The 23,494-nt window shown below is 39.9% G+C and overlaps 1 protein-coding gene across 3 annotated transcripts in view; it reads right to left on the bottom strand.

Annotated features, from left to right (window-relative positions):
• The window catches only part of MLLT3 (MLLT3 super elongation complex subunit), a 285,614-nt gene that overhangs the window by 5,324 nt on the left and 256,796 nt on the right, over window positions 1-23,494 (bottom strand). For all 3 annotated transcript variants that reach the window (XM_065908251.1, XM_065908252.1, XM_065908250.1), the window contains exons 6-10: window positions 15,826-15,895; window positions 13,898-14,027; window positions 10,656-10,755; window positions 5,305-5,376; window positions 4,083-4,154 (exon numbers count right to left, since the gene is read on the bottom strand). In XM_065908251.1, coding sequence (XP_065764323.1) covers window positions 4,083-4,154; window positions 5,305-5,376; window positions 10,656-10,755; window positions 13,898-14,027; window positions 15,826-15,895 — 444 coding nt within the window. The remainder of the gene's footprint in view (window positions 1-4,082; window positions 4,155-5,304; window positions 5,377-10,655; window positions 10,756-13,897; window positions 14,028-15,825; window positions 15,896-23,494) is intronic.

The following is a 23,494-nucleotide window of genomic DNA, read 5'->3' as shown; positions in this document are numbered from 1 at the left end:
ACATTAAACAGAAGCAATATTGCAGTAAATCCAACAAAGATGTTAAAAAATCAAAAACAAAAAAATCTTTTTAAATGACAAACTAACACCACAATGTGGGGGTGAAGAAGTACAGTCCTACATTTTCCCTTGAAAATGACAGGTAACTCACCATTGTAAGAAAATAGAATTCTGTGACTCCATCTAGTTGCTTACTAATTACTAAACAATAAGTGGAAGACAGAATAATAAAAATACCTTCTAGAAAAGGCCACTTGGTTTTAAAGCAAATAAACACATTTAGCCACTAGGACATTCAAACCCGTCACCTCACGGGCATTGTACTATCTTGTAGGTTCTGGGGCTTCGATTACAGCTCTCCTGCCTCCTCCACAAACAGCACACCCCACCCCGCCTGCAGCCACACACACACAAAGAACTGAAGGGGATCTGATCAATCTCACTAAATGAGCCCTGCATTTTTATGGGAGCTTGTAAGAATGCATCAAGGTGGAGGCAAAGACGGCCTCAGAGCAGTAGCAGTGCCAACAGATGGGGCGTTCAGGACTATTTGCCAATGGGAACAGCATTAATGATTTGAATTATTAGAGCATGAATCTACACCCTCAATTAAGTAAAGACTTCATAAAGAAAAATAAATGTGGGTTCCTTTCCAGGAATCCTGATAGTTAGAACATCAGAAACAGAGCATTAACATGCTTTACGGTAATGACACGAGCCACACAGCCTGCAGACACCACCCTGCTGGTCCCTGGAGGACACCCTGCTGCCCTGCCACAGGGCTCCCCGATCTGCAAATGCCCATGGTGCCGCCCTGGGGTCGCTGCCTCGCATCATACGGCAATGATGAATCCAACTCCAAAATAACAGTAATAATAAAAGACGGAGTGGCTGCAGAGGTGGAGAGCAGGCAAGGGCACATATTATGTTATAGGTAGTGAAAGAGGAAGAGCATGTCAATTGCTGAGCTCATTCTTCAGATGATGGTGGTTGTGAAAATTTTGTGATGGATTATTTCCTGCCACATCAGCTTTGGAGGGGGTACTATGCAAGTTGTTTTGCTTTTTTTTTTAAAGGGGTAAGATCCACTTGTTAAGTCTATGGCTCCTTTCCCCAACTCTGGTTATAAAAGTCATAAAAAATTATAAAAAGGTAATAAATTATTTGTAGTCTGATTTTACATATATATGCATATATATATGTGTGTGTGTATATATATATATATATATATGTATGTATGTATATAGGCTTCCATGATGGCTCAGTGGTAAGGAATCTGCCTGCAGAGCAGGAGACGTGAGTTTGATCCCTGGGTTGGGAAGATCCCCTGGAGAAGTGAATGATAACCCACTCCAGTATTCTTGCCTGGAGAATCCCATGGACAGAGGAGCCTGGTGGTCTACAGTCCAGAAAGTCACAAAAAGTCAGACACAACTGAGGGACTGAACACACACACACACACACACACACACACACACACACACACACACACACATTTTTAAAAAGGATTCTTTTCACCCAAAGCAGCCTCTTCATGGAGTGAGAAGTCATGAACAAGCTTTGCTTCTGTCTGGAGGGGAGTCAGTGCTGGGGTGAGCTAGGTCTTCCTGCAGAATGGCCCCTGCTGTGTGGACAGGGAAGCCCCTTCTATGCCTGTGACAACATGTGCCCTATTGGGGTTAGGAGGTGGGCCATCAGGCTCAAATCTTCAACGAATTCTAAAATACAACAGGAGATTCCCCAGGGTGGAGAAGATCCCTTTCAGCAAAACACTTCTCAGGGAGAGTTCTCCCCATTGTTATAACATTCTGCCATACCATTGATTCCTCATCTCCCTAAAGAAAATTCTAAGTTTAATAGCTGTTACCCAAACTGCAGAACCAGCCTCTAAGGAAGCCCTGGTTTTCCTCAGAGGTTATTTTTTTCCTCCTGAGGAGGATGCAAGCCCAGACTCAGAGCTGGAACTGCAGGAGAGTTTAGAAGTGTTCAGTCTCCCTTTCCAAATAAATGCTAAACATGCGGTTTAAAGAAGAATGAAATTATTAGTCAGTCCGAGGTACTGACATCTCTGGTTTTGACTGTGTCCACTGTACTACATTTTTACCTGATGGAAAAGGGCCTTAAGAACACAGCCGCTCTTGATCCAGTGCTTTCTGTTCATTAACCTGGATGCCGGGTGCCAGCACTGCCTGACCCCAGAGTAAAAGAGATAAACCACTTTTTGTGAGCCAAATAAAAATGTCAGGCCAGATTTTCTGATGGGATGCCTTTCATAGGAAAAGGACTGGGATGGGATCCCGGGCTCACTAGAAATCCTGTCTCAGGTGCTGCGGTCTGCATGGCAGAGAAGACATAGACTCCGGAATGCAGCCCACGGGATGAGCAGCGCTCAAGGTGGAGAATAACATCAGTGCTCAACAGTGCTATGCTTTACAATAGGAATTAATTAAGCAGTAAACCGTGACAGGACATGCATCATGGTATCATAATCACAAGCCTCAGCTGCATTACAAGGCAAAAGGCCAAAGACTGAGAGCTTTCAACCGGCCTGGGAATGCAATTAGGTTGAAACGCTGTGGGCCCTGGAGTGCCTTTATGCCAGGTTAAAAATTCATAGATATCACTCTCTCCCTCTAGAATGCTAAAATAATCCACTTCCATGAAACTCTCCAGTTAAGCCACCTTCCCTCACTATGTTTTCAAAGGTCAAAATAAAGGGCAATGTGAAATTGGGAATGCCAATGACACCCCATGGTTAAGACCCTGCCCAGTGGCCTAGTATCCTCGATTCACTGGCTGGCTTTCTGTGAGAAGGGGGTCCCAATACTGCCCAAACATCTATCTTGCTCTCCTGTGAGACACTATTTAGGTCCAACTTGTGCAATAATAGCTATATTAGACAGCTTTTCCATAGTGGTTCAGAGCTAGTGCTCAGGAAAAAAATGGGAAAATCAGCTAAATAGATTTACCATCACCATTCAGGCAATGGGCCCCAAATAATTGCCAAGTGGCAGGCTAACTGACTAGTTTTCAGTTGTACAGAAAAAAACTGAAGAAAAATACTCTTGATATACTAGGATATGTCTTAGAGCAAGCCACTCAGATCCTGCTCCCTGACCTATTACACACTTAGATAGACATGCAAGAAATGCAACTTATCCTCAATTAAGAATTATAGGTCTGTAGTCTTCTGTTCAAGTCTGAAACTCTAGAAGGTTTAAAAAGCTTATCACACCAATCAGGGAACTTGGAAAGTTTGAGAGTATGTATTTATAGATTTAACCAAAAATGTACACAGAATATAAATGTGACCATCAGCCATTAAATATTAAAAACACACACACATATACACACAGCTGGGGTAGATTAAGTACTAACATCAAGTCATTTGAAAGCAGTCTTTAAAAAAAATTCAAGCAGCAAAATAATCTACAAACCTACCCTAGAATTTAGAATACAATCTTTTTGAGTGTTAAAGAAAAATTATTTTAATTTTTGATGCAATGGGCACACATACTGTAACCGTATGAAAACTAAAAACCACCCTACTTCTCAAAACATCAAATTGTACTAATAGAAATGTCCCCACTCTACAAGTATTCCACAGTTGAGTTCATAATAATAGAATGTATGTTAAACAAGATAAGACAAAAGAGGAAAATATTTATTTTCCTTAGAATAGCACTGGCAAAGGTTACTAAATTGAATCACAAATGTTTACAGCACTTGACTGCAGTTCTTATCACTGTTTTCCCATGAAACCAGAAGCCTGGCCCCAGAGGTTTCTGCATTCCTCCCATCCCCTGGTCAGCCCACACGACAGCATCAGATGGCTTGAGATCAGTATATTGCAGCATCGTCACTTCCCCAAGTGCCCCGATTTCACTGTCTGTGGCACCAAAGAAGCCCCAAAGCAGACTTCCAGGTAGCCTTGGAAATAAGCCCCCTCCCCAAATATTCTGCAGGTGGCACTGGCCCAGACAGCATGTGGCCAGTGTGGCCTCCAGGCGCTGCCACACCAGTGCAGGACGAACCAGACCTCAAGGCTTCTGCAAAGGGCGGTGTTCAGAAGCCTTCCTCACCTGCTGCAGAATGTGTCTTTCCCTCAATGTCATCAGCCTTCTGTGAAGCTCTACCAGTTCATCGAGGTATGCCTGAAAGAGAAGGGTGTGCCCCCAACGACAAGCATTTAGGAAGCAGTTCAAAAATAAAAGGATAAACAAGAAAGAACATACCAGAGGTGGTTAGAGGTTGCACATTCTACCTTCTACTCTAAGCTGTGTGGATGCACTGCCCAAGGCCTTTGCAGACCAACTCTCCTTTGGCCAACTAGTTTTTTTTCAAGGGAGCTTTTTTACAAAAGGCAATTTGTGAACTTATTTACTCTCAGTAAGATCCAAGTGAATTGGATTAACCCTCTCCCAACAATGCCTCTAAAGAGAGAAAGGGAATTCAATGAAAAATTGTGAGCTTCAGCATATTATCACAGTACATATCCTTTTTTTCAATTATTCTTCCACCTTAGGCTTTTTTCTCTTAGTTATAATATTTCTAAGTTTGAACATGGGAGTATCAATGAATATTACTAATCATGTAATTAAGGCAAGTTGGAGGGGAAAAAAACCTCTCCTGGTCATATCTAACATGGCCAGTGAACAGCAAGTGACAGGACAGAAGAATGTCTTATGAAAAATAGAGGTCACTATCCAAATTAGCATCTGGCTTGTCAAGAGTTCCCCTGAAAAGGCTGGGGTGCACCTTCATGTGCTCAGACTCATGTCTTTGTTAGCATTAATGCCTGGATATTCTTCATGCCATTTGCAATGAAAGCAAATAAAGGTTTGTGAAGCATTATCCAGGCCTACCCCGATCCTGCAAAGCATGTAAGGACCCTGCTTACAACAGGCCACAAACCCCCAACAACCCTTGAAGTCAGATTTTGGATGCGTGACTGCACACTAGGGGAAAACACACTGCACTGGGATCAGATGTCCTGCTCACTTAAGTCTGAGATTCCTTAACCCTCCACCTCCACCACACCTCTCTCACCTCCTAATTCCATGTACCCGAAATCCCTTGGCCATCACGGATAGCAAAAGGCCAAGTTTATCTTGTTTACTGGAGATGTAAACAAGACTTTGAAAATAAACTACAAAGCACTGGGAAGAAGTGCCTGTCATTTGGGGATTTCAGGCCCTTCTGATGAAGAAAATGAAATAAGAACCAGAAAGAATGATCAAGGGAAACACAGCGAAACAAGAGTGTCAGGGCTACATTACTCATGGTAACAGACTAGAAACCTACCTTGTCACATTCACCATTCTTTATTTGCTTATCTGATTTGCTTTGCTTTATTGGACTTTTCACTTCAAGAATCTAGGGATCAAAGAGAACACAGTTAAATTTGATTGCTAGCACTGCTTGGCTAACCTGCCACATAAACAAAAGCACTATGAATGAAATGCATAATAACATCACTTTCCAAAGAGCATTTCTCCTCCTCACATTTTATTTCTTCTCCTCTAATCTGACTTTCTCTGGGAAAATAAATTACTTATATCTGAAATGCTGAGTCAGGGCAAGAGAACTTAAAAAAAAGTGACGATAAGGAAATTGATCTAAGCTTCCAAGGCTGCTTCTCTTTAGTGACAACACTCTCACACATATGCACAGCAGCTGAGTTGTAGTAGATTACAGTCCCCTCTGGCAAGAAATTTTTCTTATTCATCCTGTTGTTTCAACATGACTACCCATGTTCAGTGCAGTTAAGGATGATAAGACAAACACTCAAATACCCTTTCTAGTACCTGCCTCTCAGATTCTAAAAAGCCCTCCTGTCTACTAAATTCAGGAAGTTTTGGGAGTGAAGGTGGCTGCCACACTGGCTGCTCCCAACTTGAAATCCTCCTACTCAAGAAATAAAGAGCCAGGACCATCTTCTGTATTCTAAGAAATAATGTGTTTACCCATGATAAAATACCCAGTGCCTTTCCTTTGATCTGAACCAATCATAGCTTAGGTTGTGAAGAGCAGTTTTGCATACTGTTCAGACGGTGGGGAGTTACATTTCTAATTAATAAAAAGGAGAAATACATTATTACTTAATAAACACAGTTGATTAATTAGAATTTTCAAAATTGAGAATTATGCTTAAAATGGTGAGAACCACTGAAATTATTGATGAGTGTTTACAGACATATAAAAACATAAAGGCAAAGGTAATTTGTCTTTTTCATTATATTCTCATTATCAAATGAGTTACAATCTGAAGCTAATATTGAGGAAGAAAATGCCAATAAAGGAGATATTGAAGTTTACTCTGCTTTAGCGCACATACACACACAAATCTCACAGTTCTGTTCAAAGGTCTACCACTTCCAAAATGCACAGAAGATTTTTAAAATGAATCCACATTTATTTCGTAATTTAACTTGTGGAGAGAGCATTGATTGGGCTCAGAAACCCAAGTTCAGGTACCAGCCCTATCATTTAATGTTTTTTTTGAACTTTGACAAAAATGAGACAAATAAAATGAGAGCTAGGAGCAAGGGAGCATCCAGGTTCCCATTTAGTCATGAAATTCTCTACTGTTAATAAGTACTTTACTTGCTGAGGATGACATTGTAGAAAAGACCAAATACTTCTCAAAAGGAATACATGTTTGTTTGAATTTAGGGAAATGTATAAGAAGTGAGCTCCTAACAGCATCTTGCCTGAGAATCGCCTTTCTTCTTTCATTTTTAAGATTAAGATACCAGATGACCAACGTGACCGGGCTAATTTCAAACATAATACTTCTGGCAACACAAGGAAATTACTTAATCGCAGAGGGAGAGCAATAGCTTTTAGTAAAGGAAACCAAACACCCCCACTACATTCAGAATTCCCTTCTCTATTTTGGCTGGAAATGAGACCTCGAGGGAACGTTCGTTCGCACTGCGACCTAGGAGTAAGTAGGTCAGTAGATGGCACTCCTCGCCAACTCAGATGCAGGGCTGGGCCAGGCAGAGCCGATCTGCTGTGAATGCAGGCGAGAGGGAAAAAACAGCCCCTGTCTGCCTGCCTTGTGCATTAGAAAACCGAATTCTGTTCCCATCATATCCTTCCCCTGCGTACCCCACCATTCCCTGCCCCAGGTCATTGTTCTCTGGGGACCAAGTGACCGAGAACTCTCTATGGGGCCCAGAGAGTCGTGAACCAGGTTGAGAGAGTTCCACCACCTTCTCTTCAAAGCAGAAAATAGAACACGCAGGGCGCTGAAATCCCATCCTACACATTCCATAAGTGCTGCGGCACAGGAGGCCCAGAGACAGACACTGAAATCCTGGTTTCTTTCTTCTGAAGCCGCAGAGGCAGGAACAAAAGCCCCGGGTGTCAGTGATCCGCCTCGAGTTACTGAGGGGCTGCCCAGAGAGGGCTCAGTTAATCTTCCTGCTTTGATCTCTCCCTGCTCCAAAATAAACAGCTTTGTCAAAACCTCATTCTGAGAGCTGATCCATGCTGAAGACAATTGTTTTATTTATGATCATTTCTTATCTTTAAGGAAACGACTCCAGAATAGAAAAATATGGCACCTTGTCTTCCACAGGCCAATTTCAAACCAGTTTAACTGGATGAACTCTTTTATTTCATTCAACACGCCTCCCAGGCTGATAGGTGATTTATGATATTCTGAATATTAACTTGGGTCCGATGGATCGCTTCCTTCCTTTGAGGTCCCCCCTCCCCTCCTCCCCTTCAATACTTTCAGCCAAAAAGGTTCTAGAATTCTGATTTTGTTTGAAATTCACATAAAGAAGTTTGAAGTTTAAAAAAAAAAAAAAACTTTGGTTAAAATGGCACAGCATTATTCTTCTCTATTAAGCTGTAGGGAGAAAAAACAGCCACCCAGACTGCTGAGAGGCACCAATGTATGCAGGTGATAGTCTCTGAAAATAGAACCACGATCAGTTGTGCTACTATCCTTAATCTGAGGATCTGGCCTGAGAATCAGATTTTCAAGATTATTATTTTTCTGTATTCTTTTGTGAGGACTGACAACTCAGTTACTCAGCAGATGGATTCTCTACCACTGGGTCTTTGATGTTAACGATCACTAGTAGCTCCTAACAATACTCAGGTTAATTACTTGCTTTGTTGACATATGGCTCTCTCTCTCTGTTCACTTTTTTCCCAAGAATTAGAAAAGTCTGATTCAGTGAGCACTTTCTCTCTTCCCCAGTCCCTAGAAAATTGAGAAAAGGTAAGGAAACCATAACTTTGCCTGGTAATTTATAGAAACTTTGAGACTACTGTCAACCTACAGAGACAGAGAGAGAATAGGCGAGGGATATGAAAGAAGAAGACTCAAGAGTCTGCCCATTTCACAGTTTGGCCTTCCTGGTTAAGTTTTTGCTTATTTCACATGAAATTTCAGATCATCTCATCATCATCACTATCACACTCAAACACACACACACACACACACACACACACACACACACACACGGCTAAACACACTCCAGTTCTAAGACACAGGTCCAAAGAGGAAAGCACCCTTGGGGTACATATATTTCCTACCCTTAACTAGTTAAAAGTGAAAGCATATGGACCTCCTTATTATGCTTCTAGGTGTATGGAGAAAGTGACATATAACTGAGTATTCCTGACAGATTGATGACTCACATGTGTGAAGCTACATTTGTCAAATAAACATATGCCAAGAAACCAGTGGTATGCTATTTAATCGGATAAAGTAATTTTTACCCTTTCTAGATAGATGGTACCATTTCAATTTTGTTTTGCTTTTTTTCATTCTGCCAGTCAATAAAAAAAAAAAAACTCTGACAAAGAATCTAAACCTTTCCCTGAAACCAGGGCCAGGCCAAGACTGCAGCAGGTCCAGGAAGAGACTGGGGCAGTTCTGTCTGCAAGGCAAGATGGTGGCTCGTTGGAGCTGCATTTATTTAGCAAGCATAGTCTTCACTCCACCTGAGAACAATGCTGAAGACTACTGCAGAGCACAACAAAAGCACATCCTATAATGCCCTGCCCTCCTGGCCCTGCCAAGGCCACCATCACCACCCAGGAAGAATCCTAACTCCAATACACCACCCACTGGAAGCAGAAATCAGGCCTACATAGGTTGAAATTGGATATAAAAATATATTCAAGGTCCAAATGCTATTCTATTGACAGTTCATACCGAAGCATACACTTACAAAAGAATCCTCAAAGTTATCTAGTTAGCCAGCCTAGGGCCCTTCTCAACTGACTGGCAATGATGGTTATGACCGTGGTCCTCAGTTTCCCCTGACATGCTTGACTTGGGAGTACTGGGCAGCCACACTTGAGGTGACAGCTGGCTGGGTCATGGGTATGGCTGGCCCTGGAGGTGGGGAGACACACGGACTATGGGGAGTTAGGATAAGGAAGAAGAAAGTACAACTCCTTGCAGGTTAGTCTGTAATGGATGACGAGATTGGGCCCGCAGTCACATGTAGGACACAAAGAAACTGTAGTTGAATTGTAACTGGTGAGATAAAGAACACTGATATTATTCCTACTTAATAATGGAGGCTTTAAGTTGTAGATCAGTTAAATGAGGAATTTTAAATTTTAAGAGATTTTTGCTTTATATGAAATTTGAAATGAAAACATCTTTAGCTACAAAAATCACATTTTCCCCATAAAAGAAAGCTCACAAATTTCAAGGATAAGGCCATTTAAAACAACAGGTAGGACACCTGTGAAACAGAATAATTTTACAAACCACATTTTCAAGTTAACATTCATATGGTAACTTGAATTAAGCAATTATTGTGAGGTCTCATGGAATCTGTCTAAATAAGGAAAAAAGAATAACATGGTAATAGAGAATCAACCCAATGCATAATGAGGTTTTTTATAATACTTGAAAACAGCTTATTTTATCAAGTGTTTAAAATAATCATTCATTTAACAAAAGCTCTTCATCGCAGCTTTGCAAGCTCTGCCTAGACCTATCCAAATAACTATATTCTTTACTCTGATTATCAAATTAATAAGCTTTCCTTTAGCTGGATTTATAACAACATTGATAATGACTATTGTTTACTCTATATTTTATAAATGATTCCTTACAATCCCAAGTGATAATCCTTTCTTCCTGGATAAGCACAGAGGCAGAGCACCTATACTAACCATATATCATCACCTGTTTGCCAAGAAGTATGAACCATGCTTCATGCTCTTTACACATACTTTTTTGTCACCCTCCCAGTAGCCAGTAAGGTAGACATTAATATCCCCATTTACAGATGAGAAAACAGGCTAAATTGGAAATTTTTTTTGTACCAATAAACTACTATAAGTCAGTAAAACAAGAACCAGGCTTCATACTAGCTCCAAAGGTCATATTCTTCCCAACTGACAGGGGGAAAATATACAGAAATCAGGAGTAAATGGGCAACACTTTTTGTTACCATCCTGTCCTGCATCTATTGACATTTAACTAACTCATCCAATGTCATACTTCTGTGATAACTTAAGTTCTTTTACCCTTTGTGTTTAGTCCTAAGGTTGTAGATTCCCAGTTATTTGCTGTCAAGAGGGACTTTGTTTAAAATTTAAGGGTAAAAAGCCTGGCATACTTTGAGTTCTGCAGAATCGTGAGAAGTGCAGACCCAGAAGCTTACCTGGTTGTTGTTGGTTTTTAATAAGGGTGGCGGGGGTTCATGATGTAGGGGTGAGGAAGCAGAACTGCTTTCACTATCACTGCCATCACTTAAGCTAACTCTGAAAAGAAACAGAGAAGTCATTCGCAGCGTTACAGACAATTCTTGAAATATCCAAAGAATTAGGGGTAGACAGCAAGGCATCCAAACATTAATCATCGGGAACTGGTTTTAGTTCATACAATGGCTACTACCTGCTGGCGTTTACTTTGTATCTAGAAAGGGGTTAAACGTTTGACTTACTACTTCTCATTTAATAATCTCCATTTCATAGATAAGGAAACTGAGACAGACTGGATCACTCACATAAGGTCACAGAGGTAAGAGTGCTGGTTCTAGGATTCAAATCCAAGCAACGTGACCCACAGCCCTAGTACTCAGCCAGTAAATTTTGCTGCCTTCATTTATTCATTTATCTCCCTGTTCCAGTTCCATCCACCTACTGTCATAAGCATGTCACCCAAGCTGGAAGTTCAGCAAAATCAGACAGTTCACAGGTTACTACCCTTTTCCCCCTTCCTTTCCCTCTGCCTACTTGTTACAGGTGAAAATTTTACAAGTACGGCTAAAATAAAGGGTGCAGGAATGGAAGTAACTGCTAAGAAGAATGTGGATCATGGCCCTGCAGGACTGACAGTTCAGGGTGACATCTGAGGGTGGGAGGTGTGAAGCTCAACATGACAGACCCATCACCAATCATTTCCACTGTGTCATGATGCAAAGTTGACCCTAGTTCCGATACAATTCCCTGGAAATACACCACAGAACATGAAAAGACAGTGTGTTTGGGAAAACTGCTTTAGAAAAATACAATGTCTTTCAACATGAAAGACAATAAAAATATCACCTCCTCATTTTTTTTCCTTTCCATTCAAAATGGAATTTTCTTTCAACGAGAATAGGAGATATTTCTTTCTTTACTCTGCTGAATGTATGTACTCTTTTAGAAATGTCCTTCAGTGTTTGCTCCCTCTCTTTGGTTATATAGTAACTTAATACAATATTCTTCTCAGAAACAGAAAATGCTTTAGAAATCAGGATAGTTTTTCTGTCCTTCTGAATAGGCAATCACATTCCAGCTCTATAATACATTCAGATAGATAAGATACGAGACAGGAAATGAAAAGGATACACTGGGACATCCTTTTAGGAAAAAACTGATGGAACTTGTTTTTCTTAACTAAATTACATTAATGAAGTGTTCAGTTGAAGCGCTGCTTTAAAATGCTTCTTGACTGAAGTGGAAGGCTGAGTATTTAAACTGATTAAACAGTTGAGACTTCACAAGTGCAGTGAAGATCAAATGTTACCCGGGCGGGGACTGTGCCAACAGCATATGTCAGGAGGGAGGGAGAGCCTTGCAAACAACATGCATCACACATCAGTCAACTCACAAACATGTATGATCTGACCCATGTTGACTCAGGGGACAAGGCAAAGTGGGGACACGCCGCAGCACATCACCGCGTATCCAGGTCTTCTACATACTAAAAGTAAGTTGGGAGATATCTACACTGGTTATGCATTTTTTCACCAGCTAAATGTAAAAGCAGTCAGTGGTCAGGATTTCCATTGTTATAAAGATGCTCCTACATCTGACTACTTGTAGTCAGATGAACTGACCTACAAGTGTCAGTTCATTTTTAGTTCTTTTTTTTTGCCCCATCAGTTTTCTTCTTGTCCAATTAAAGACTTGTAAAGGGAAACATTATAAGGCCAAGACCATAAGGTTCCTTATGCCTCTCTTATTTAAAAGGAATACAGATGGGTGATTTTGGGAGACGAGTAGAGAAAAAGGAATTGAGTACAGCCATAAGAAAGAACCCCTGAGAGATGGGACAGGTTACATATTCTAAGGAGGCTCTTCTCCAAGGACACGAAGGAATTACCAATTAGCAAACATATGGTCTGGCCAGTTTGGGTTAAGATCACATCATTTTGGGGAATTTTAGGGCCTGCTACCCAGTAATGGATAATGGGAAAAGACTTAATGCAATATATTATCAATGTAATTGGATTTTAAGTTCAAATAGATTCATATTTTTTCCTACTCAAAACCCATTAAAGTAAGCACAGCTATTTGTTTTTCTCATGATAAATAAAATCCTCGAGGCAATTTCAGGTTGACTATTAATTATAAGTGACATGAATTAGCATCTTTCCAATGCAGAAGTATGCCTCGCCCCATTAAAGCTACTTAAGTAACAGTCAGCACACTTAAAAGGAATTTAGTTTCTGGAAAATACACAGGTGATCCTAGTTTTAATTAGGTCACACATAATTCATTGAAATCAATCATGCATTTCTAACTACAAACAGCGAACACATTTCCTCAAATTCTGAGTTATGAATACCTACAACAACAAAGCTACACAAATTCTTCAAATGAAAGCAGAGTTCATTTCAGCAGTCAGTCCTGCCACCCTGGCATTTGCTTTGAAGAGCAAAAGCTTCCAATAGGACTTTTTCTCTGTAAAATTTATAGAGGAAAAACTTCTCCTTTCTGAGAACAAGTGATAAATAGTTCCCTGGGGAACAGTGAGTGTAAGCATGCCAAGGTGCCCCAACTTAAACTTTGTACGGCATGTAATCTATAAAAATAGTATATATTATATACAAATATCGTGTATTAACATCTATATATGGAATCTAGAAAGATGGTACTGATGAACCTATATTCAGGGCAGGAACAAAGATACGGATGTAGTAAACCGACTGGTGGACACAGCATGGGGGTGTTAAATAAATAGTTAGTGGGAAGCCGCTACATAACACAGGAAGCCCAGTCTGGCACTCTTTGATGACCGAGAGAGGTGGGATGAGGGGTGGGTGGGATCGAGATTCAAAAGGGAGGGGTTTCACATATATATATACATGAGAGAGAGAGAGAGAGAGAGAGAGAGTTTTGGCTAACTTGTGTTGTATAGCAGAAACCAACAGTATAAAGCAAGCACCCTCCAGTTAAAAAATACATATATACTATACTATCGAATTACTATGCCATACACCTGAAACTAACGTAAGTCAACTATACTTTAATAAAAATAAATGAAACAAATTCAAAATACTTAAAAAAAAATGAATGTGACTATTTACTTGGCATCATTTTTGGTATTTCACATTTTTGCTGTGGTTATACTCTTAGATCCAGTGAAAAGGTATGATTCCATCCCAGGAAACCTCATCTCTCCCAAGACACTCACCTGCGACTTCGGCTGCCCCCTCTATTTACAGGTCTCTCCATTTCGGAGTCATTGTCATTATCTTCTGCCTCATCTGATTCCTCCTCGTTGTCATCAGAATGCAGATCTTTCATTATAGACCTTAAAGGACCTGAGCAATGACAATGAACCACAGGCAATCAAATATACTTAGCGATAGCAGACACAGGGGGATAGCTTACCAGCACAGAACACTGCTTAAAAACTACCACCATCAGATACAGTTATACAATTTACATGATAAATCTGGTAGTTTCTGGAATGCAACCTCTGCCAAAACACTACTGCTTTCATAAGACATGCCCCAAAATGTTCTTTAGAAAATCTCTATTTCCTAGCAACTTTTTTCCTGTGCATTTTTCTTCCCTAAGAAAAATCACACCTAAAAAGAAACAGAAAGATCTGTTAGTAAATTGAATGTTTTGTTAGGTTAATCCATGTATTGAAAAGTTGAGACTAATAAATCACCACGGTTGTAACTTGTTCTTAGCAAGGCGGCCTTTGTGTGGTAGTTTTTGATCTATTAAGGTTTAGCTGTTCCTTTTATTTCAAGGTCAATTTCAGGTCAAGCAAGCATTTCAGTCAAGTTCAGATTTTAAAGTATTTCAATTCCATGGTGCAATGTCCTATTTCTGATCTTCATATTGATCTTGGACACAAGGTCTTGTTGCAACAATTTGTGTAGCCAGTTTTATTTTACTTTTTAAGAATTTCCTGGCAAAATATTGGCATGAATTTACATAAACAAGACCATATAATAAATCAGTGCCCAGAACATTCAAAACAGTATCCAGTATTAGATGGGAGAGAAACGTCAAGGCAGAACTTATTTTATTCTAAAATGTAAAAAAAAAAAAAAAAAAATTTACATTCACAGAAAAATGCATTAATGTGGTTTATTGTCATACTACTATAAATGTAATGAAATCAAAATAGATAATTCTAATCTTAACAGAAGAGATTGGGAGGACAATGGAGAGAGTGAGGGAGGCACTTTCACCCTAGATTAGCCAGTTCCTAAAGGCTAATCTGTGATAGGCTCTCTGAGCTATCACTACCTTACTTCTAAAATAAGTGTTGACTCTATGTCATCTCACATTCTGCAAACTCCAAATTTCTCTGCTTTTGTAATGGGCTTTTATCTCAGGAACTCAGTGGAACAAGAACTCTAAATAGCCAAAATGAACAGTGTCTTTTATTTTTTCCAGGAAGCTTAGCCTTAGCCTAAACGCACACAACAGTTTAATCCTTTTCAAAACATGCAAGGCCATCAGGAATTCAGTGTGGTCAATCAAAAAAGGTAATGTGCAATGTGATGCCCAGAAACAGATTATTTCTTGATATAATCTCAGTTTCCCTGTTTAAAAAAAAAAAAAAAATTGAAAAGCAGGCCTGTGTTTGTAGAGTTTCCACACATGAAAAACGGAACATATATTTAGTTAATGTTTCAGTTTAAATTTTCTTACTAAATTTATTTTGAGTAGAAGAAAATATATTCTAAAGACAGTACATTAACACTCACCACAGAAAAAAGTCTATTAATCTGTAGAAAAATAATAAAATGAAAGATGTCCAGGAGGGGGACTAAAACCTATTTCTCTCTGTCAAAGCCTCTCAAGTCTAGCTTTCGCTATTGTATTTCCTTTGGGAACTCCCTGGAATGGGCTGTGTCTATAATCCTTTTGTAAAATGGGACTCTGATGGCAGGGACTGGAAAAAGGGGAATTTCTAGAGGCTGGCCTCATACATCAGAACAATACTCAAGTGCATTCCTAGGGGAAATAAATACAACTGCATAAAAGCCAAGTTATCATTCAAATAATAAAACAGTAGAAAATAGGCCATAAATCAAGTCATTAAGATGTTTTATGAGAAAAATGTCTCGGAGCTGGCCTGGGAGATGTGGATACCTTGTTGCCGGGTCTGGGATGGTGTGAAGCTGGAGCTGGAGCTGGAGCTGGCAGGACTGGGTTGTTCAGACTTGAAATAAAAAGAGAAAGGCACCATCAGTAAATGCATAGGACACTACACACCTAAAATCAGAAACACCATTGTTGCTCAAACAGATTTTGCCCTACAAAAACTGTCTGACACTGTGCAAGAAAATGACTACAAATTGCCTCATGTCAAAAATGCTAACACAGGAAAGTCAGTGTCCTTTTTGTTTTGTCCACAATATTTTCACTAGATGCAGAAACAAGTGTAAAACCTCGAGGATAAAGAGGGACACACCTCATAAGGCAAGAAACCTGGCTTTGATTCCACTCCTATGTTTACTGTCATCTGCATTGCTTTCTGAAAGATACCTTGATTACCCTTTCTGCAACGTTTGATTGACTCAACTGGTTAAAACATAGTGGTAATGAGGCCAAGGTCATTAGTTCAATCACATTATGAGCCAGTTAATTTTACTCTGGTCCAAGGCCATGACCCAACCCTAACCCCGTTCATCCACAGTTCACAGATGGACGCCAATGATTGCAAGGAGACCTGGCCAAGTCCCACAAATGAGTCAGGGGAAAATGTTCCCACCACTTAAAAAACACCCTTTAATTCCGCAGCACAGTGATGCAGCGAAAGAGCATCATGTACACACCTCACTGTCAATGCATTCTCTTCATTCCTTACTACCCAGAACACATTCCACATCCTCCCTGACCTACCAACTCGGAGTTCTCTTCCTTTCCCAAACCCACTGAAAATGTGGATCATCTGTTTGCTTAGAAGATCTGCTATGGAATCATGCTACCTCTGATGTGGATGTTTTTTCTTTCCAGTAACCTACCAGCACTTGAAAAAGCTGGGATTTGGAGCCTCTGCCTTGTGCTTCTTGTTATGCCTTCACACTCAGCAACATGCACTGCATACAACAGGCACTCTTTCTCTGTGACATTAGGCCCTCTGGTCCATCATCTTTTTTTTTTTTTCATTTTAAATTTATTTAAATTGGAGGCTAATTATTTTACAATACTGTAGTGTTTTTTGCCGTACATGGACATGAATCCTCCATGGGTGTACATGTGTTCCCCATCCTGAGCCCCATTCCCACCTCCCTCCCCATCCCATCCCTCAGGGTCATCCCAGTGCACCAGCCCTGAACACCCTGTCTCATGCATTGAACTTGGACTGGCGATCTACTTCACATATGATAATATACATGTTTCAATGCTATCTGTTTTTATGAGACTTTCTGGTAGGTAACAAGGGGAGGAGAAAACACACGGACAGAACCGTGCAGAGAAATCGATCACGCCATCCAGACACTTGAATTGTACACGTTTAAGGCCCAGTTTGGGCTTCTCTGACGGCTCAGGTGGTAATGAATCTGACTGCAACGCAGGAAACCCAGGTTTGATCCCTGGGTCGGGAAGATCCCCTAGAGGAGGGAATGGTAATCCACTCCAGTGTTCTTGCCTGGAGAATCCCATGAACAGAGGAGCCTGGTGGGATATAGCCCGTGGGGTTGTCATTAGTTTAAAATAACTTAATGTTGATCAACTTGGCTGGAAGAGGGCATTGTTTTTCTCCCATTTCTAATATGCTGATAGTTTAAACTACACATTCATGTCACTTGAGAAACTTCTGAGGTCTTCCCATGGACAGGACACATCTCCATCGCTCAGTGGGTGACTGCGTTTATCACGGCCACATGGAGCGCAATCTGGAGCACAGTCAGAAGCCACTCCATAAGGACGAGAATCTCAGTTCCACTCACACTGCAATTTCTCCCCCTTGGTCTTCTCAGTTCCCCTCCCATCACTGAATCCACGACCCCCTCCCCTCCAAGCAGCACCAAGCTCCACAGACTCACACAAGGAAGCACTTTCAGGCATTCCTAATGCATACTTCATATCCCGAGGCTGGATGGGAAAACAGGTGTCAGCAATCTACCACTCACCCTCCAGGAAAAGAGCCAGACGGGACCTCTAATGAGCAGCAGGTGGCCCACCAACCCACCACCCCGGCAAGATTTCCTTGAAATTTGCAGCGCGAGGTCCACATTGTTATTCGTGACCCACAAAGAAGAGCCAGTGGACAAGTACAGAGGCCTGTGGGAGGTACCCGTCACTCTGTCCAGTGTCTTCCACTTCCCAGACCCTGGGGTGAGTCACATAGCTGAAAGGGGATGCAGCACAATGCCCAGCCACAAACATTTCTCCTGGGGTCCACGGAGCACTCCCTTTCCTCTCCAAGTTGCTCTCTTCAGCCATGAAAAGTGTCTGCAAACAGTAATATTTTGGTGGTTCTGGAAACCATTTTGGAGCCAAAAAAGAGGTTTCCTTAGAGAGAGCTGCAATCCCCATCCTGCCTGGCCAGTATGCATTATGCTGGACTTCAAGGAGATGTTCTGCCAGAGCTATTTGCTGTGAGTGACATTAATTAGGATCAAGAGGACAGTGGCCATCTCTCCAACTCCCCCATGCTAAATGTGACCCATCTGTCTCAAGCATCATGCCAATGCCAGAACCAAACCTGGAGGCAGCCTTCTTTTAGTTTCCTAACCATAAACAAGGTTAATAATGCCACAGTTGCTAACCATCAGAAAACTGGCAAATGGTAAAGAACATAATACAACCAGAGCAAAAGGTTTTCTATTCAGTGTTTATCATTAACACCCTGGCTCTTTCACCAAGCATTTGAAGGGGTTTACAGTAGAAGACACAGTCATTCTGTGAGAATATTAAAATGGAAACTTTAATATGGAAACTTCTCATGGTTGAAAGCAACGGAGGTGGATGATGGGCAGAAAATTCTTATGTCCAGAAAACTTTTTTGCAATCAGGACAAGGACTTGTCGAATGTGAGAGCTAAGGAGACTTTTGAATCATCAAAAGGAGTGACTGTCATACTTCCATGAGCAGTAGAGAACCAAGCGGGAGATCTGGTAAAATGCAGACTCCTGGGCCCCACCCAGGGTGTCTAAGTCGGGGATAGTGATGGGAACCTGGATTTCTTACAAGTTCCTAGGTGATGCTGACGCTGCTGTTCTGAGGGCCAACCAGACTTTTGAGAACCACTGGCCAAAGACTTGAGATTCATAGCTGTGAATATTCATCAGAATCAGCAGGTGGATTCTACACATGAGGAGACTCTGATCCAATATATTTGGCAGGGCCAAATCAGGGAAGCCCTCTCTTTTTATACATGCAAAAACATGTTTTTAAAAGAATCTTAACTTTAAGAAAGCATAAGAGTTTGCATCATGAGAAAAAATATAAACTTATTGATCTATCCAGAGGTAACAACCCTGCATAATCTTCAAAGTATTTGGCAAAAAAAAGCCCCCTGACAGGACATGGCTACCAGTGAATAAAAACATTCATGAAGCATGTACAATTGTGTTTTGGTAGACAAACCTTACACTAACCAAAGCTGACCAGGGCAAAATTCAACTAGATGTTAACTACTCAAAAAGCCATTCTGCTACTAGATGAGACCGATCCAGCCTTAGATTTTATCAAGTCCAACAAAACCGAGCTGGAGGTCACTTTCAGTTTGTTTGTTTGTTTGTTTTTAAATCAGATTTACCCACCAAAAACACAAGTCAGAGATGACTATATAAAACTAGGTAAGGTTATGTGTGTTACAAAAAATTTTCACTGTTAAACAGAGCTAGATTAAGATTTTAACTAGGCCTCAAGGATTGAAGAGATTATGTATCTTCCTTTTCCCTCCCTAGGTGAGCCAAAAACTAAGTGTACGGAATTCCAATGAGGTCCTGATGTCCCCCTTAATTTAAGACTTATTTTTGAACATCAAAATTTTCACTAAAAAAAAAAATTTTTTTGTGTGCTTCTTGCTTATGCCCTAAGCACATGCTTAGCTGATGTACTAAGCAACGCACACTAGACGTGAAGTTTCTTTAAATAGTCTGTTCCACAGTGACAAAAATATAGGCTTAAGAATCTCAAATTCTGTATACAGAGTGAGGTGAGCCAGAAAGATAAAGAACATTACAGTATACTAACACATATATACGGAATTTAGAAAGATGGTAACGATGGCCCTATATGCAGGGCAGAAGAAGAGACGCAGAAGAACAGAACAGACTTTTGAACTCTGTGGGAGAAGGGGAGGGTGGGATGTTTCGAAAGAACAGCATGTATATTATCTATGGTGAAACAGATCACTAGCCCAGGTGGGAGGCATGAGTCAAGTGCTCGGGCCTGTTGGGCTGGGAAGATCCAGGGGAATCGGGTGGAGAGGGAGGTGGGATGGGAGACCAGGATGGGGAATTCGTGTAACTCTATGGCTGATTCGCATCAATGTATGACAAAACCCAATGAAAAATAAAAAAATAAAAATAATAAAAAAATAATAATAAAAATAAAGACAAAAGATTGGTAGCTAAAAAAAAAAAAAAAAAAAGAATCTCAAATTCTATTGCTCACTAGTATATGTTTTTGGAAGATTACTTAAGCATTAGTTTCTTCAGAGAGTGAGGGCACTGAACCTCATGTAGAAGTGATAATGTTAAGTTGATATAATAAAGTAAAAAATCCTAGCCCATGGCTGTTATAATGGCAGCTAATGAATACGTAGTTACTACTATTATTTACAATAGATCACAAACTCCTCTATTGCCTAAAACAAGATATAGCTTTACTACCAAAACAATGGACCTACCAAGATTTGCAATGCAATCTTCAACATTAAATGGCTATGCAAAACCATTTTGTAATGAATTTTCTATGGAGGATTATTCTTGTCCAAGACAAGTAAGAAAAACCGCATGTTTACAATCTGCCATTGTTTCTTATACTTGGAGCAGATTTCCTCCTTAGGTAATCAGAACACAGAATTTTTATCTTTTCCAATGGGCAACTATATTTTTGAACAAAATTTCAACTTGATCTTTAAAACAATAGAAATAAAGAAAAGGTGGGAGAATTATATACACCTTTCTTCAGGAGAAAGGAAAAGAATATGGTATAATTAAATTACTTTAGACATATTTTAGACATATTGGTACTTTATTTCCACAAATTTTCTATTTTGTTTAGGAAAAAAACACCTTGCAATAGCGATTATTTTTTCTTTGCACAAATATTTAGACTGTGTCAAGGATGAGTACTAATCAAAGAAGAAAACACATATGTAATACACTTTTAAAAGACTACCTCATTCATGATGGATATTAATGAAATTTATAATGGCAATCATTTCACAATATATAGATATATCAAATCACTATGTTATGTACCTTAAACTGATATGATGTTCTATGACAATTATATCTCAACAAAACTGAGAAAAAAAGACCTCATTTAGTTTCTCTACTATAATAAAGATAATCAAATCAACTTTCAAATAAACATTTGATTTTAAAGAAAAATGACATTCAACATCCATTCTAGACAATGTTCTTCATCCTATGAACACACTCTTATCTTACCAATTCCCATTAATAGGTAATATATTGAGAAAGCTACGTCAATAAAAGATAAGGTGAAAGTTAAGCTAGGTAATAAGCATTAAAAGTTACAAAACAACACTTAAATTTAACAAGGTTAATGCAACAGTGAATTGTCAAAAGGCTAAAAAACAACAGGGTTTTAATCTTCATTTGGTTTTACATTAATAACGTTTTCAAAATAAACATGCTAAAAGAACAAGACCTTATTATACAAAAAGGTATATGAAAATAAGATTGGAAAAATCAGTCAATAAATCTAGCCTCTTAATGGATCTTTGTGTAGATCTATCATGGTCTTCATTTCATTTGTTCTGCCATGAGAAAGGCAAGTAGTGCTATGGACTAATGTGTTCCCCCCCAAAAAAATTGTATGTTGAAGTCCTAACCCCCATGTGACGGTATTTGAAGATAGTCTTTGGGAGTAATCAGGTTAGATGAGGTCATGAGGATGGGGTCTCAGGATGGGATTAGTGCCCTTATTTAGACAAGACACCAGAGAACTTGCTTCCCTCCTCGCTTCTCCTATGTCAAGACACAGTGAGAAGGTGACCTGCTGCAAGCTAAGAAAAGAACCCTCACAGAGAAGCCAAACTGACCAGCACCTTGATCTTGGACTTCCCAGTTTCCATAAATAAATATATAAATAAATTTCTGCTGTTGAAGCTACACAGTCTATGGTATATTATTATGGCAGCCAGAGTTGACTAAAATAGCAGAACACATTTTTAATCTTCATTTACTGGTGATGAAACTGAAGCACAATAAAATGAAGTGACCAATGGTGGTCACTCTCGGCTTCCCAGGTGGCTGAATGGGTAAAGGACCTGCCTGCAATGCAGGAGATATGGGTTCGATTGCTGGGTGAGGAAGATCCCCTGGAGGAGGGCATGGCAACCCACTCCAGGGTTCTTACCTGGAGAATCCCCATGGACAGAGAAGCCTGGAGGGCTACAGTCCATGGGGTTGCAAAGAGTCAGACATGAGTGAAGTGACTGAGTATAAGCATGGGTAATATTTAAGTTGATGACAACCAAGTTTTGTGACTTCTAATCTAGCCCTCTTTATACTACACCTATTAACACTGAAGAAGACCTATCAATTTAAAGCAGAGTTCTGAACATACTAACACCATTTTATAACACTAGTGTCAAGGAACAAAGTTTTCTATGTCACTGGGAAACTGAATATCCCTCTAAGGGATAGCTTATGAGCGGCATCCAAAGCAAATGAATGGTAAAAACACTGCAACCCTAGGGCTGTTATGTCTGTACCAACTGCTTCTAACATCTGTCCAATCAATACTACATTAGATCCTGGCTACTCACCTCACTAGTACAGTAGGTTTTTTTTTTTTTTTTTTCAAAAAGCAAGTAAGTTTCCCCTCTGAACTATCCTGATCTTATTGACACTAGCATTGATCAAGAAGACTAGCAAACACATCAGACAACACACTACAGTCATTTATTTGCCTTCAAGGGTGAACTATATCACTTTCCCCAAGCCTTCTATACAATTCTCATGAAAGCCAGGGTTAAAAAAAATAGATTTAATGCTTTAAATAATCTGTTAACAACTCTTTCTTTGAAACCAAGGTGTAATCAGAGAAAGAACACTGGAGTAGGAAGCTGGAACCCTTATTGCCAATTACTCAGCTCTGTGAGCACACGGAAGAAACCACATCTCTCTTGGGCAAACCCTCTCCATTTGTAAGTATTATGACAACTTGAGTGAATTTGATGTTAAATTATAATTGTATTTAGTTCCTTGGACCCTTGTATTATCAAAAGCTATTGTTATGTCCACCACGTGCTGGTAATAGGGGAAGATCCTAAGAACTACCTTCCCTATGGTTAGCAAAACAAGAAAGATCTTAATTTCTATTATATTTTCAGCTTACAGACAAAGTCATTCTGGGTGCCAAGATAATTGGCTTTACATTGAGGTGCCTCTGTTTTTACAATTGCATTTGTTTTCTTCGTTATTATTGTCATCTTCACTATTATTATTAAATGCTGTCAACATTTGTCACCATCCCTCCCTGTCTGAGAACACAAAATCCCATTAGGAAACGAACTGGCCTTGGGGAACAAGGGTCTATAAATCTTTCCATAAGACCCTTTTCCACACTTGGGGGTGGCTATAATTTTCTTTCAGCTTCTTCT

The sequence above is a fragment of the Muntiacus reevesi genome, chromosome 17 (genome assembly GCF_963930625.1).
Source record: "Muntiacus reevesi chromosome 17, mMunRee1.1, whole genome shotgun sequence".
Lineage (NCBI taxonomy): Eukaryota > Metazoa > Chordata > Mammalia > Artiodactyla > Cervidae > Muntiacus > Muntiacus reevesi.
Note: the sequence above shows the minus strand (reverse complement) of the source record. Positions and strands in the feature narration are given on the sequence as shown.